The 15,442-nt window shown below is 34.9% G+C and overlaps 1 protein-coding gene across 1 annotated transcript; it reads right to left on the reverse strand.

Moving 5' to 3' along the window:
* Nucleotides 1-5,740: 5,740 nt before the first annotated feature.
* Nucleotides 5,741-7,543, reverse strand: LOC132702389 (rho-associated protein kinase 2-like). Its single transcript, XM_060670982.1, has one exon. It carries the CDS (start codon nt 7,541-7,543, stop codon nt 6,083-6,085), a length of 1,461 nt encoding a protein of 486 aa, XP_060526965.1. The 3' UTR covers nt 5,741-6,082.
* Nucleotides 7,544-15,442: the final 7,899 nt, after the last annotated feature.

The following is a 15,442-nucleotide window of genomic DNA, read 5'->3' on the forward strand; positions in this document are numbered from 1 at the left end:
GAACCTATTGTAGTGATGTTTTGTGTTCGGTTCTCATTATTCGGAGAGCCTTTTCTATTTTCCCTTAATACCTCCCAAAAGTATTTTTCCCAGTGATCCATTTTTATGGGTGTTATAATATCCTTTGTTGTATCTTGTCTCAATGCTTTAAGAAGTTTCCAACTCTCTGAATTTCCTGAGCCTCCAAGGTAAGTATTTAGATATTACATTTTTTCTCCCAATGTTTTGTCCTTCCTTTTAATAACGTATTTCCGAACTTTTGCCTACACTTCTTTGTAAACCATTTTGTCTGTGTCTGTTTTGGTCGTAAGATATTTTTGATTTTTTTTCCTATATTGCCAACTCGATCTCCGTCTCCCACCAATAGAGTTTTTACCGCTTTGTTCCTCCACAGAGTCCCAATGCTTCTGAAGCTGCGTCATGTAGGCATACTTGTTATATACGTGTGGAGCTCTTCTGTGTTTGCAAATGTCGACTGCATTTTGAGTTTGTCGTCTAATCCTCTTTGATACAGTAGTCTAATACTTGCATGTCCCAGGCTATCGAGGTTATATCTACGTCGATCTATGATTGTTGTTTTACTTTCAAGTCTGCTCTGCCTGTTGCTTCCTGGAAGCCTTATTTCTGATCTATCAGACAATGATCACTTCCAATTATGGCTCCTCTACAAACTTTAACATCTTGGATTTTCATATGTGTCTTTTGTCTTATAATGACGTAATCTGTTACCGATTTAAGATTTCTATTGTGCTGTGTCCATATGTATTTGTGAATCCAGCGATCCGGAAAAAATCCTTTTATTATCTATAATCTATTGCCATTTTCGTTTCTCACCTCTTCACCATATTTTCCTAGCGCGTTGTCGTTGTCTTGCTTCCCTCTTCTACTATTCACGTCCCCCAGTTTTATAAGTTAATTCTTCTTTCTCGCTCACCAGAGCGTCTTAGTTTACGCCGTATGCTCAAAAAAATGTGGTTCTGTGTCCCCGCATGAGCATATTTACACCTTCGTGTCATAATAGATACTCCCTGTTTACCGTTCTGGTCTTTAGGTACGCCACTAAAGAAATGATCGAAGTACCTGAGATTTTCTAACCCCTGTCCTTTTCTCAGTCTCCTTAATTAATACAATGTCTATCTCGATCTTCTTGAGTTATCATGTAATTTCATTTATTATCCGAGATAGGATGCTTTTCCGAAGCTTAAGTCGTTTCCGAAGTTCCGATCCATTTCGAAGTAAAGTTTGGGCCTTTCAACATTTTAGTTCTATTCCGAATATCGGGGATTGCTTTCTCTACAGGTCAGGACTACTATCTACCACCTGTTGGTCCGCGGATGGTATTTCCTTCCCCACCTATCCGCCGGTGTGATTAAATTCATGAGAGCCTTCCTCTAACCACCACCCGAGGACGCGCCCTCTAAGGGTTACAGGCTCCCCTATACAAATTGTTAAAGAAATGTCTGTATTATTATTATTATTATTATTTGTTTTGTTCATTCGGAAACGTTGGAAATCGAAAACTGATGATCGGCCAAAGCAGAGTCTGACCCAGTTCTAAATCAAGGTGGATACAATCGCGTTCGCAAATCTTGAAAGATAAAAATAAAATTTGGGTTAATTCGGAAAGGAGATTTACTGGTAAACGAGCCGAAACACCTGGCTAATCTGTAAACGATCATCGTCGGATGAAATTTATACGCCATAAGTTTACAGTACGACAAAGGCTGAGGAGGATGTTGGAAGTTTGCCATTATTTTGAGTTTTTTTAGTTTTAGAATTAGAAAGAAACCGCCCGTTCATTCTTTCAGTTTCGCGCTTAGTTTTCGGCTTCGTTGGTCATCAAGTCTCCATTGTCAGATACGCCATGTTACACACTTACTTAAACACCAGATTAGGATTCATTCAAACAAGATAAATGCTCTGGGCACGATAAATTTCCCTCAATCTATTTTAAATCTTGTAGAGAATCTCTGCTGCTGAGGCTAGTTTAAATTTTTAATAAAAATTTATTAAAAGGGCACTCCCCAACTATTTGTTTTGGTTAATTGTCAAACTGCAAATTCCGTGGGTACACACATTAAGATTTTGCTAAAATTAGTTCAGTCCAAAAGTTGCCAATGTTAAATTTCAAATTATTCACGGAAATTATTACCTTACGCTGGATGAGCCAATCAACGTTTCATCGATCAATGTCACTTCTGATCCGGGAAAAATTCTGGAGGCAATTATAACTTAATAATTTATACTTAGGTACGTTCTTGGTGAAACGCAACATAGTTTTTTTAGAGGTAGATGCGTCTGCTAATCTCTGACTGTATATTCGAGATGTGTCTGAGGCGTGAGATAATAGAAAGCAAAATCGATGCCGTGTGCACTGATTTTTCCAAGGCATTCGATAAAGTAGATCATCCGATAATATTAGCGAAACTTAAAACTTTCGGTGTGCACTGCTTTTCTTACCAAATCCGGGACTCGGTATGTTAGTTAAATGTCATGTCTGGGATACTTGGGACCTCTGTTGCAAGTTTCAGGAGAATCTTGATAGTTTTTTTGGCTTCTGCGTAAAAAATCGACTGTTTTTAGTTGTTGAGAAATGTTACAATATTTACTTTAGTAAACTAAAAACTTCAGAAATTTTGTTACTTCATCTTTTAGAATAAGATAAAAGTGGACATTTTTGGTGCGCCTTTGTGAATTGTAACGTTAATTCCCCATGTGAGAGTGATTTTTTATAAAACGAATTTTTTTAAAAAATCTTGTAGATTCTTTGCCTGAACAATGATAATAATATTAAGACAATTGCTCAGTTTTGGTTAGTTTTGGTTAAATTTCAAAGTGCATATTCGTTGGGTAAACACCATTTTTCCAAAATTACTTTAGTCCAAAGGTTAAATTTTCGATTATACTCCTTGATTTCTCTGCCTGAAAAAGGAACCCATAGAATGTAAAATTTCAATAAAGTTATGGCTTATTTTTTTATTTAAATTAGGATTTCTCAGTGGCCATTTTTTACAAAATTTCCCACAATTGCAATTCGAAATTTTTTACTTTTGGGCATCTACATGGCGAAAAAGAAGAATATTTTTAAAATAAAACGTAGTTACTTAAGTTACTTTCTTACTTTCTTCCAAATACATTCTCCAAAATGGAGATTCTTCTACTCCATCATTGGAAGGCTGCCCGACTGCATAACATAATGCCATAAATCTTATGCGGCATCTCTGCTGCTGCGGCTATTTTTAATCTTTAATAAAAGTTTATCAGATGGGCACTATGTACTATGGAAATGTGCCAATTTTTTGCAAAATCAACTTGCATTTAATAATTTTTTTAAATTTTTTTACATTATCTCAGAAAACGCCATCTAGTGACAGGGTACTCAATCATTTGATAACCTAGGAAAGGCTCCTACTCAATGTCTATTAAAATTCCGACATGTCCAATTCACCTAATTCTTTTTTAATTCTTTGGAATGTCCGTCTCCCCAATACCGTATCTGGTTATCCTTACTGGGACACTCGTTATAAAGTGTACACACGTATATTAACAGGCAGGTTGGAAAATAAACTGGAATTCATTGATAAATTAAATTATTTCCAAAGACTATAGAATACAATAGACCGCTGGTTCTTGCCTTTGTGGATTTCCATGAAGCTTTCGGCACTGTTAAATCATCTGATATCCTCAAAGAAATAAAAGAAAATAGAATAGACCATAGATATGAAGATACCAGGTAATTTCCAATTATGAGAGGTAAAGTCTGTTCATAGATATAAGAAAGTGACTAACTGATACGAATTAAGGAAAGACCCGGCAAGCTGTAAGAATGAAATATGGCCGAACAGGTCCGTACTTTGCTTCGAATTTAATTGTTCGGGGTTTTGTTAGGAAATATTTATTTTTTTATGTATGTATTTATGCTTAAATCTAATATAAAATTACAAATTATTTTTATTACCTACTTAAATTATTTAAAATTATTCACATAATATATCAGTATCACTATCGCTATCACCTGTTCTAATTATTATTTGTTCTATATCATTTGCAATATGGATATACGATTGTTCTGCTTTTTCTATATGTTTAACAGAATTTGCCCAACTTTGTGGAGGGATGTTAAAAACTTCGGTTTCTATAAGTTTGAGGACATTGGAGTTAATACGGGGAAAAACATCGTTACGTCGAATGACAGATTTCAGTTTGTGCCAAACATGTTAAATGGGATTAAATATACAGTGAAGCCTTAAAACTGTATGCCTCAGATTTTTTTGCATAATTATCACAGACGTATTACTTTTGTAGGTCAAATCAAATAAAAATTGTTTATAACTTCCTTAGTCTCAATAGTGTTTTCTACATTACTAATAAACTTAAACTAAGTAGTATACCAAACCAAATAATATTAAACACAGGTAGGTATACAATTATTTTCTATTACGGACCACAATTTTACCTGAATTTAAATTCCGAAACATTAGGTAATAATCTTGTTGCATTGTATGTTAATGACTACCCTTGGATAATTCCATTCAAAAGCAATTGGTCACTTTCTTATATCTATGAACGGACCATACAAGCGAAGGAGACACTCTGTCACTGAAATTATTTACTACAGTCTTGGAACAGACTTTTAAAATAATAAACTTGCACGGAAAAGTGAGCGTTTGAGGCGTCTATGCTTTGCAGTTGATGTAGTCCTCATAGTGAACAATCTCGCAGACATAAGGGACGTGGTTTGGGAACTACAACAAGTCACATCACAAATCGACTTACATACAAACCGTCCGAAGACCAAAATGATGATAAACATGGTCTTTAGTTAACAACAATTGGTATGAGCGGCATAACAAAAGCTGCAAGGCCACTATTGCCCTTAAAGGGAAAGCTTTAAACAAATGCGTCTGGCTCGAACCGGAAATGCTGACACACACAAAAACCTCAAGAGTGGAACTGCGGAGAAAGACTAAAGGAGGCATACGTTCAACAACGGACATGAGATGGAGGCTGACAAATGGCATTTTTCTTTAATAATAATAAATGAATTATATAAATATGCAACTTAATTGCAATAAAATAATTCTTGTATCCATTTTTTTTCTCCAGATCCTGACAAGATCCTCAAGTTCTCTAAAAGGTGCCATAGATCCTTTATTGATCACTTTCTGGTTAAAAAAATTATTGTCGCAAGTCATGTTGTACAACTAAAAATATAAAAATATAATATATAATATATATAAAGATAAAATATAAAAATATAATATAAAATGGCGTGACATACAAAACAGTAAAATATGAACAACACGAAACAAGAGTATTACACATTAAAGAAGAATTACATACAAAATAGCCAAGATTAAATTAAAAGATCCTTGATAGCATCTTCTATCATGATGGTGAAGTGCGGAATAGCAACAGTGCTTTTAAAGGAAGTTAGTTGCATAACTGTTAAATGTTTTATAACTCATTGCCTTAACATTTGATGATACTTAAATACTTAAATTTCGTATTGTAATATGCGTACTAATATGTGTTGCATACTTTTTAGAGAATGAGCAGGTGTGTGCCTCCGTGTACTTCCAGCAGTTGATAATAGATGTACAGACATGGAAAGGTTATTATTCTTGCCACCTTGTTTTTAAGTATAAACTCCCGAACAGCTGAAACCACATATTGCTGAGTTGAATCTGGATTCCATCTAAGAGATAACATAACTCAGCCCTATCTTCTGTGGGTTTTGTTCTCTCTATTAAATCTTTTATTTTCATAGAAATTATAAAGGATACCATTGGCATCTGGAAAACCATTCGAGGAATCCAAGATTATCCTCAAAAATTTCAACTCCGTATTCATTCTACGGAACTAGCGAGCAAAAATCTGTTTTATTAGACAAAATTTTGTGGTTGTATTTAAAATTGAGCACCTAAATGTAGGTACCACCTAAAGTGACTTGCAAAAGACTTAAGTAGTCTAGAAAACAAAAGTCCACCTAGCAATATACTAACTGTTGGTGGGAACGGTAATAAATAACACATTAATTATCACCACCTTAATTAAAAATATGCCGGATCTTAAATTTTATTTATTTGCTGGAATTGCTGGAACACTTTAGGATTGCGGAAAACTCTTTTAAATCCCTCCGCCTCTCGTGCCGCTCTAGTTCGAGTTTAGTCGTGAGAGCTTTAATATTTTCCTCAGCCAGCTCTAGCTTATCGCTCAATGACTCATCCGGGACACGCACAGATGCCAAGGATGTGGTAGAACGGTATCTGTTAGTCGATATAGATTCAGCCTCAGCTCTAGCCAGCGCCGATTCCAATTTCGCAGATTTCTGCTTTTCCTTTCGCAGCGCCAATTGACATTTGGAAAGTTCGCTTCGCGCGTCCTCTAGTCGTTTATTTTGATTCTCGAATAGGTCTAAAATCTTAATTCGTTCGGCATCGTAGCACTCCGCTACGACCATTTCTTCCTCGTCCTCCTTGACGCCTTTGACTTTTCTCAGTTCAGTAATTTGCTCATTTTTCGATTCGAGCTGTTGGCGTAGCTCGTTTATTATAGTCTTGCATGTTTGCACCTCTAGAAACAGTTGCTCTTTCTCATTACGGACCTTGCCCAGTAAACATTCCTTTTCCCTTGTTACGTCCCTTCTGAGCTCCTCGAAAGAAACTACCTGAGCCGACAAGGTAGCGATGAAGCACTGATCTTTTTCGTAGTGTTCGTTCAACGTAGAATACTTTAACTTTAAACTCTTGTTATCTGCCTCCAAAGCTTTGTTTCGAGCCTTGATAGCTTCGATTTTTCTCCTCAGTTCTTCGTTGATCGCCTTTACGTCTCTGCTTTCCTGTTCCAGGCTCGTCAATTTCTGGTATGTCTTTGCGTAACTCTGCTGGGTATCCTGCATCATCTTAATTTTGTCCTTCAGCTCCCTGTTTTTGCTCTGCAATTCGTTAATCAGCTCAGATTTACCTTTCCACTTGCTATTGCCGAGCAACGAAGTCAGTTCTTCCCCCGTCTCTCGTTTCAGGTACTCGTTGGCAGTTTTCAGGTCGTTTTTAAGCTGCGCGTTGGCGTCCCTCGCCTCCACCAACTTGTTGGAAGTAGCACGGAGCTTTTCTTCCAGCCGCTTCGTCTCGACGTCTTCGCATCTGAATTCTGCAATTGGTTCGCAACGAGTCGATCGATTTTCCAATTCGAGGACGTAGTTTTCAAGTTTCGCATACTTGGACTTGCATGATTCAAGTTCTGCGCACTTTTCGCGCAGCTTCTTGCTGATCTCGACGATCTTGGCGCTGACCAAGTGATTGGGAGTAGCGGCGACCATGTCGGACGAGTCCTGGTACTCCTTGAGTTTCGTTTCTAGTTTTAGCAACTTGCGTTGGGTGTCTTCGCTTTGTTTCTCTTTTTCTGCAATGTCCTTCCTCAAGAAGCAGTTTTCGCGGGTACAGGTTTTCAGTTCTTCCCGAAGGTAGCGGCATAACTCGTCCGGGAATAAAATATCTTCCGGGACGCGCGAATCAGTTACGTCACCGACGTCCAGTGACATGTCAACGTCATATAGATCCTCATTGAAATTGGGCACTAACCTGTGGCAACATGTCAACATCATATAGACCCTATGGAAGTAGCACTAACCAAAGAAGTGGACGTAGTTCCCTCGACAACAGGCTCCATTGTTTCTATTGAAAACTGAGAGACGGGAACGCTACTCAAGAGAATTTGCGTTCATTGCTTCGTTCCGCTGACTTCATAATTCTTTGAAGAAATGAAGATTTTAACGAGGACCTGGTGCAAGCTGGAGAAGATGTGGCAATTAGAAGAGATGTTTTACCACAAACAGACCCTTTCCAATTTCAAGTTTATGCAGTTGCAATGTCTTTGTGAAAATAGTTTAGCCAATATATGTGGTTTATATCATTAGGAAGGTAAACATTTACAACGGACATGTACCTATTTGCAATATACTAGGTTATCGTGGCTTTATGCTAGAAGCAGCCATCAAGAGATTACTCGTTGGTACTTTGTGGCAGTGACAGTAACAAGTAGAGGAAGCAACCGGTATATTAGTTAATGATAATTAATGATACTTTTAAAGCTGAAGCAAATTCAAAAGTTTTTCTTAGATGCTTAAAGGAGATGGATAAATAATCCTGTAAAAACTCAACAAACAACACATTGAAAATCGAATCTCAATATCAAACACGATTGCATTTTTCAAAATATTTCTGTTTTTTTTAGTATTGTTATATTGTTCAATTTTTATGGAACAAATTATCATAATATTACATAGACATAGACTATACATGAATCCATCTCTAAGTATGTGCGTACAATAACAACATTTGTTATAAGTATTTTATTCTGTCTAGCACTTTATTGCCGCCTATGCCATCACAAATCGTACCGACTATACATTGTGATGCCTATCATGTTGTTAATTGATGTCTTATTCGTCTGCCGAAGTAGATGGCATGTTGATTTTGTTTTCCCAGTTATATTAGAAGACATTATTATATGTTATTATAGTAGAATGGTATTTAGTCGATTAAGTAAATGTTTGCGCGATCCAGTGCATAGAAGAAACCGACCGAAGTTAGGGACGAAGAAAACGTCATTAATGCTCTTCCCTAAGTCCACATTCATCCAAACTGACGCATAAAAAGAGTAAGTTTGGACTTGAATGTTAGTAAAACATTGATACACTGAATTCTAATTATATCATGTTGAAATACATCAGGCTCTTTTAGAAACTCAATCTCGAATGATATGCACCGATTAAGCAACTTTTTCGAGAAATGGGTAATTGCGTAATATACATTATTGGTCGCCAGTGAATCCTCATTAGATGCTTTAAGTGAATTATCAAAATCGGCGGAGTTGTATTTTAAGTGATCGAATTATAGGGTCATTTTTCTTCCATGGTGAAGCAACACGATGGATGTGCAGCACACTTTTCTTACAAAGTTAGGAATTTTTTAGACCAAAGGTATCCAAACTGTTGGATAGGAAGGGAAAATTTGTATAAAAATTTAAGATGGTAATTACGCCCTCTGGTGGCTATTTCAGAAACTCAAAAGTATTTTCTCTTGGCTTATTTACCAATTGTTTTTTTATTTTTAGAAACATCCGTTTCCCTAATACACGTTGTATAGAAAAGTTCCCCAATGTGCCATTTCTGAAAAACAAATCTTGAAATATACGACGCACGTTATTTAGAGAGGGATTTTGATATGTCTTAAACAAGTCTATGATATCTTCAAAAAGTGATATTGCTAAGCTGTTCACATCTTACTTCAATTTCCTCATTCCTTAAATAGAAAACACGATTTTCCTATGTCGCTGGATAATAATTTTAAATGCTTGGACTTGGAATGTGTTAAATTATTAACATGTGTATTCTTCGTTTTGGAAAGTCAGCTTGATTTAATTCAAATATTATATACAATATGAAAAAAAACCGGATGTCACAAAGGCTTCAGAAGTAGGAGTAGTAGCTCAGAAAACGTTCAAATGTCGAAGATAAAATCTAAAATATGTACTTTTATAATTAAAATAAAATATGACATTAAAAAAGATCCTAAGAAGTTTTGGTAGTTCGTTAAAAACAGAAGCGAAATCTGAGGGGTACATTCGCGGCGGTGGTTTTTTCAAGAAGTTTAATGTTTTTCGTAATTCATACCACTCCGAAAATGGAAGCAAAGAATTTCTCCGAATCTGAAAAAAAAAATCTTTTTTTTCAATGAGTCCAGTTTTAATCCCTGCATCTCTTATACATTACTGTCGCATTGTTTTGACTAAACCGTTTGTAATACTTTTTAATCCATGTCTAACAAAGTAAGAACTTTCTCGTATACGAAAAATGTCGAAATTTTTCCCGTACACAAAAAAGACTGTAACCAGCAAATCACAAACTATAGGGCTATTTTCACTATCTGTAATTTCTGTTAAGTTTTACAAGCCCTCCTACATGACAAGATATTTCATGTTGTTGGGAACCAAGTAGTCCCCAACATGGATACCTTAAAGGGAGATCCACCATTACCAATTTAACTAATCAAAATATTTCTCAAGTAGACGTCACATATCTTGATTTTTCAAAAGCGGTTGATCTGCTAGATTGCTAAATTCTGATCCACTGAATTTTCTGAATCGCTTGCTAATTTGTTTTCTTCATACGTTGCTTTCTCAGGCGTTCCTCAAGGCTCAATATTGGGGCCATTATTATTCTCATAATGTCATTGCTAACGATCTTGAGTGTTTAGAAGATTGTCTTACGCTCCAGCGTAGTTCGAAGCAAATCAACAATATGTCTATAATAACTTGCCGCTTAGTACAGCCAAGTGCAATGCAGTGTCTTTCACCACCATGGGTGTAACTGGGAAAAATGATTATCATATTTTTATAAAACTCTCTTCCGTTCTAACACTTTTTAGCATAAACTTTTGAAATATGTATGATATAAATTGAATAGAGTATCTCCGCCACCAGGCTTTTCGTATGCAATATTATTAAATAGGTTTGGACATGATTACCATTATTTAATAACTGTATTGAAAAATTGAAATTGCGCTGGCATGTTATATAGACTAATTTTGTTTGTTCCCCATATAAATTCTAGACATGGTAACTAAACATTCTATCTGTCCACGCCAAAAACAAATATATAATAAATTTCAGCAATTTTCTCAATGTTATTATAATTTTCCTCTTCTCTTGTTCTTTTTTATTACCATTATCTACCGTTAGGTAAGATTTTAGATTAAATTTCGTGATCTTAATATTCCATTTTACTGCAACCTACCTATTAGTTTTGCTTCATGCCTATTAAATAGACTTTTTTTTTAAATAAATAAACAAATCAGCTATTTTTAGAAGTTTTAGATGTGTTATACTTGTCCGGTGACCTCAGAATATTGCAAGGAAATTGTTTTATTGTCGAAGAGTTAATGTGTTCGTTGTGCCTTTTTTTATAAAATTATAAATGTTTATTTTTCCGTGTCGAATTAATTTTTAACTAATATGCTACACATGTTATCTGAGAATAAATAGTGCTCATAACGAGACAGGCGATGAATAAATCAATTTTTCTTTATTTTTATTACTTTTTAAATAATTCATATTGTAATTAAAATTTACTCTTTCAACTCTTTTTTGTTCATTTGTATATTTGTTTTTTTTTAAGCTATACGTTAAGCCATCGCCATTGACTCTATTATTAATCGAAAAGTGATTATGTTCCACGCATACTTTAAAATATATAAAAATGCATTCAAAAATATCCGCAGGCGCTTTTTCGAAGTGTAAAAATAAAATTTTCACGGCGCGTAAAACATCTGCAAATCCTCGCCTAGCTTCGTTTATTTGATCGCGTCTGTTTGAAAATAAATCTGGGCGTGAACTTTGAAAACGCATCTTTCAAACGTGCCCTGCATGTATCGAATAACGGCATTATTTTATCTCTTTAATATCGGATCGGTTGTCGCAGTCGCTCACAAAAGGATAGCCACGGAAAGTCTTTTTTTAAATTTTTATCAAGCATTTTTGAAAAACCTTCTGCCGTGTTGAAAAACTGATTTGATTTGCTTTGACATCGAAGAAAAGCTAAACCTCTTAAATACTATTTAATAAGCACGCGCCGTTAAAACGCTTTAGGAAGAATAAAAACTATAACTATGCGCCTTGGATAACAGAAAACATAAAACTGCTACAAAAGCTGAGAAATAAAGCGCTAAAAAAATTTAAACTGACTAAACTTCCAGCATATTACGAGCATTATAAACAATTACGTAATTATACAAATTCGGCCATTAGATCAGAGAAAAAAGCTTATTTAAAAACTAAGTTTTGTCATGGTAATGCCAAAGAGAAATGGAACGAACTAAGGAAACTTAATGTTGTAAAATGTAACAGGGGTACTTTGCCAAGTCACTTAGATAATGTCGATCAAATTAATAATTTTTTTATAAATAGTGTGGAAAATAATGATAGCCCCACTCAAGAACTGCTGATTTTTTATTATAATAATAGGTTAAATGACAGAACGGATCACTTTGACTTTGTATTGTCCACGGAAGATGAGATTCTCAACATTCTGAAAAATATAAAATCTGAAGCTGCGGGCCATGATGATATAAATATATCATTAATACTGCTTTGCTGTCCATATATTGCCCCATACATTACGCATATAATAAATGAGTGTATCTTAAATTCGTACTTTCCGTCAACATGGAAGCGGGCACAAGTCATCCCCTTACCGAAAATAAACAATCCAAGCGAATTTAGTCACCTGCGGTTAATTAGCATATTGCCTGTTCTATCTAAAGTACTTGAAAGAATTATGAACGATCAAATGGTAAACTTTTTAAATTCTAATCATATTCTACCAGAGAAACAGTCTGGTTTTAGACCCAATCACAGTTGTGAGAGTACCATGCTGGACATTACTGATGACATTTTTAGAGCGATTGACGATGGAAAGATAACGGCTTTAATATTGTTGGATTTCAGTAAGGCATTTGATATGATAAATCATTCAATTCTCTTGGCCATTCTCCATTACGTTGGTTTCTCCGAAGGTGCTCGAAAGTTTCTGTGTTCCTTTTTGTCAGGTCGGACACAACGGGTTGTCTACAATCAGCAGCAGTCATCCTTCCTAGGTGTTCGCATGGGTGTTCCACAGGGCAGCATTCTTGGTCCCATGTTGTACACTATTTTTACTTTTAACTTTATTGGAGCCCTCCACCAATGCAACTGTCATTTTTATGCGGATGACACTTAAATTTACTACTCATTTTTTCCTCAAGAAATAGCTACCGCGGAGGATGTCATCAATACTGATTTATCAAATTTTTTTAACATTGCAACAGATCACATCCTAAAGCTTAACCCTAATAAATCTTCAGTAATACTCTTTGGAAATGATAATCATTTAACCCATGCAAAGTATAACATAACAATTAAACTTAATAACATAAAATTGCCACTCTCTGAGTCATGCAAAAGCTTGGGTCTCACTCTTGATTCGCAGTTGCGTTTCAGAGAACATATTACTAATAAACTAAGGGTTGCCTATGCTAATTTAAAATTAATTTATGGCAATAGACATGTACTTTGTCAGGGAACTCGTAAGTTGCTGTGTGAATCACTTGTTCTATCACAATTTAATCACTGCAGTGCTGTCCGTGTTACCGTGTCCAGAAGGTTCAAAACTCTTGTCTAATTTATGGGGTAAGGAGGAGAGATCATATCTCCCCGTACCTTGCTGCGTCAGGGTGGCTTAATATGCACCTTCGATGCAAATTACGAATGAGTTCCCTTTATTTCAACATCCTTAAAACAAAATTACCTTTTTATCTTTACAGAAAAATTACTCTTAACATATCAATACACAATTTGAATCTGCGTGGAAGACACCGACTAGTTATACCCCGTCACCGCAAAGAATTATTTAAAAGATCATATTCCTATAATATAGCCATTTGCATTAACTCTATTACTAATTTTGATATTAATCAGTCCAACTCGACGTTTAGGAATAATTTCAAAAAGCAGTTGTTACGTACGCACTAATATTAAGCTCTTCTACAAAACATGTGCCCCTTTCCTTTCCTTTCCTTCCCCCTCCATTTCTTCTCTTTTCTTTTCTTTAGAATTATGTGTATCTACGCTTGGCGCTTTCAAATAAATTCTATGAATTTTTTTATTATTATATTTTCGCTGTTAAATTGAGGCCTGAACAGTATCTAGAACTTCTAGATGGCTGCCCTAACAAGGCCTATTGTTGACCATTATTTCACTTATTTAACTTTGGTTATGTAATTATTTCTATGCAAATGTATTATTATTATTATTATTATTATTATTATTATTATTATCACGCAATTGTCAAATTTCCATGGCAATATGGTCTGAATAACCATAATCTCAATCAGAATTATTAGAAAACCTTTTAACTGTTTAAAATTAATAATAACAACGCAAAATATTAAACACTAATATGTTTATCTTTTTTAATTAAATTGAAACAATAAATTTTACCTGATACCAACGAGAAATTTTTTATTAAAATTAATTAAATTATTGATCAACCACTAAATATAAATTTTTAGAAAGCTGGCACTGGAAATAAGAATATCTAGACCACGACAAAATTGATCTTTTAAGTTACTTACTCTGCTAGCGTGGTATTAACGATCTTGCTTGTAAAGTTTATTTCTTAATCCAGCAGTATCTTCACCAAAGTGGACAACAAGTAGTAAAGATTTGAAGAGGAACCAAGGATATAAACTTACAAATATCGATCATTGGACCATAAGTTGGTTTAGGTTGGTCCATGTGCAAACTTAGCTTCTCCCAAGAGTGATTTTGTACAATTTATTTTCTTACGTTGAAGTTTGTTAGGTTCTCTTGTAATTTTTCATACTTTAATTTTAACTTTACAGATCATATGGTGCACACATTCTAAAAATCTTATGCAGCAGTGTAATAGGACGTAAAAATATCTGATTGAAAATTTTGAACCTTCATGAATGTTGGGAAAAAAAATTTTATGTGTGGGGATTTGTAAAGGTATCCTGCCATGGATTACTGTTAAGCAGAATGTCCAAATAATTTCTAGAATATGTGGACTTGAATTTGAAAATTAAAATCTACTTTTTCTTTTGTGTATCATATTTTAAACGACCTACCAAATCGTTTAGATTGTAGAAGTCATTAAAAACCAACCAAAGTGGTAGTGTAGTAGCATCACAGGATGAGTTGCAAATTTTTTGAATATAATTAGAATGGAAAAAAATTACAAATCGCGATAGTTCTCATTTTAAAAACTCAAATAAATTGATAATAATACATTCTTACAGTAAAATTTTTCTTGAAATTATGTGGTTTAGCAAACATGCCAGTGGAACCGATGCATTTGTCTAATAAATTTGTATCCCGTTGGGTAGACTTTCCTTTTTTCCTGAGACATAACTTGGGTAAATATCACAGTTCCTCTCTTTACCTCTAATTACGATGACTTTTTGTTAAATTATTTTCTAACGCTTCCTATGGAGAATAAGGCACTGGCTCTTTAAGCGTTTCATTTTTGCCAGTCTGCTAGGGCTCACTGCAGCTTCCTTCAGTACCACAGAAAGATCTTGTTGAAAGTTATGTCGAGCAGCTACCATTAAATTTGGGTTGATGCTTTAGACAGCTTAAATGCGTCTCAATTCTATGACCTTAACGACTTATTTTCAAACACCACATGCGGGCGACCCTTAGATAAATGTCCTGCCTTGGTTTTAACCGAAGCATTTGTATTTGTCTTGTGGTGTTTGGAAAATTGAAACCATTAAAAGCCAACCTTCGTTTTTTTTTAGAATAACTATTTTGCCATTTCATAAAACAAGAAACTCCTTCAAACTAGAGAAAAAATGTCTTATACATCACAAATAAATAAGAA

Source organism: Cylas formicarius, unplaced genomic scaffold (assembly GCF_029955315.1).
Source record: "Cylas formicarius isolate icCylForm1 unplaced genomic scaffold, icCylForm1.1 PGA_scaffold_5__7_contigs__length_24384050, whole genome shotgun sequence".
Lineage (NCBI taxonomy): Eukaryota > Metazoa > Arthropoda > Insecta > Coleoptera > Brentidae > Cylas > Cylas formicarius.

Excerpts from the sequence above, each read along its gene's own strand:
- LOC132702389 (XM_060670982.1), bottom strand. The coding sequence starts at position 7,543 with ATGTCACTGGACGTCGGTGACGTAACTGATTCGCGCGTCCCGGAAGAT.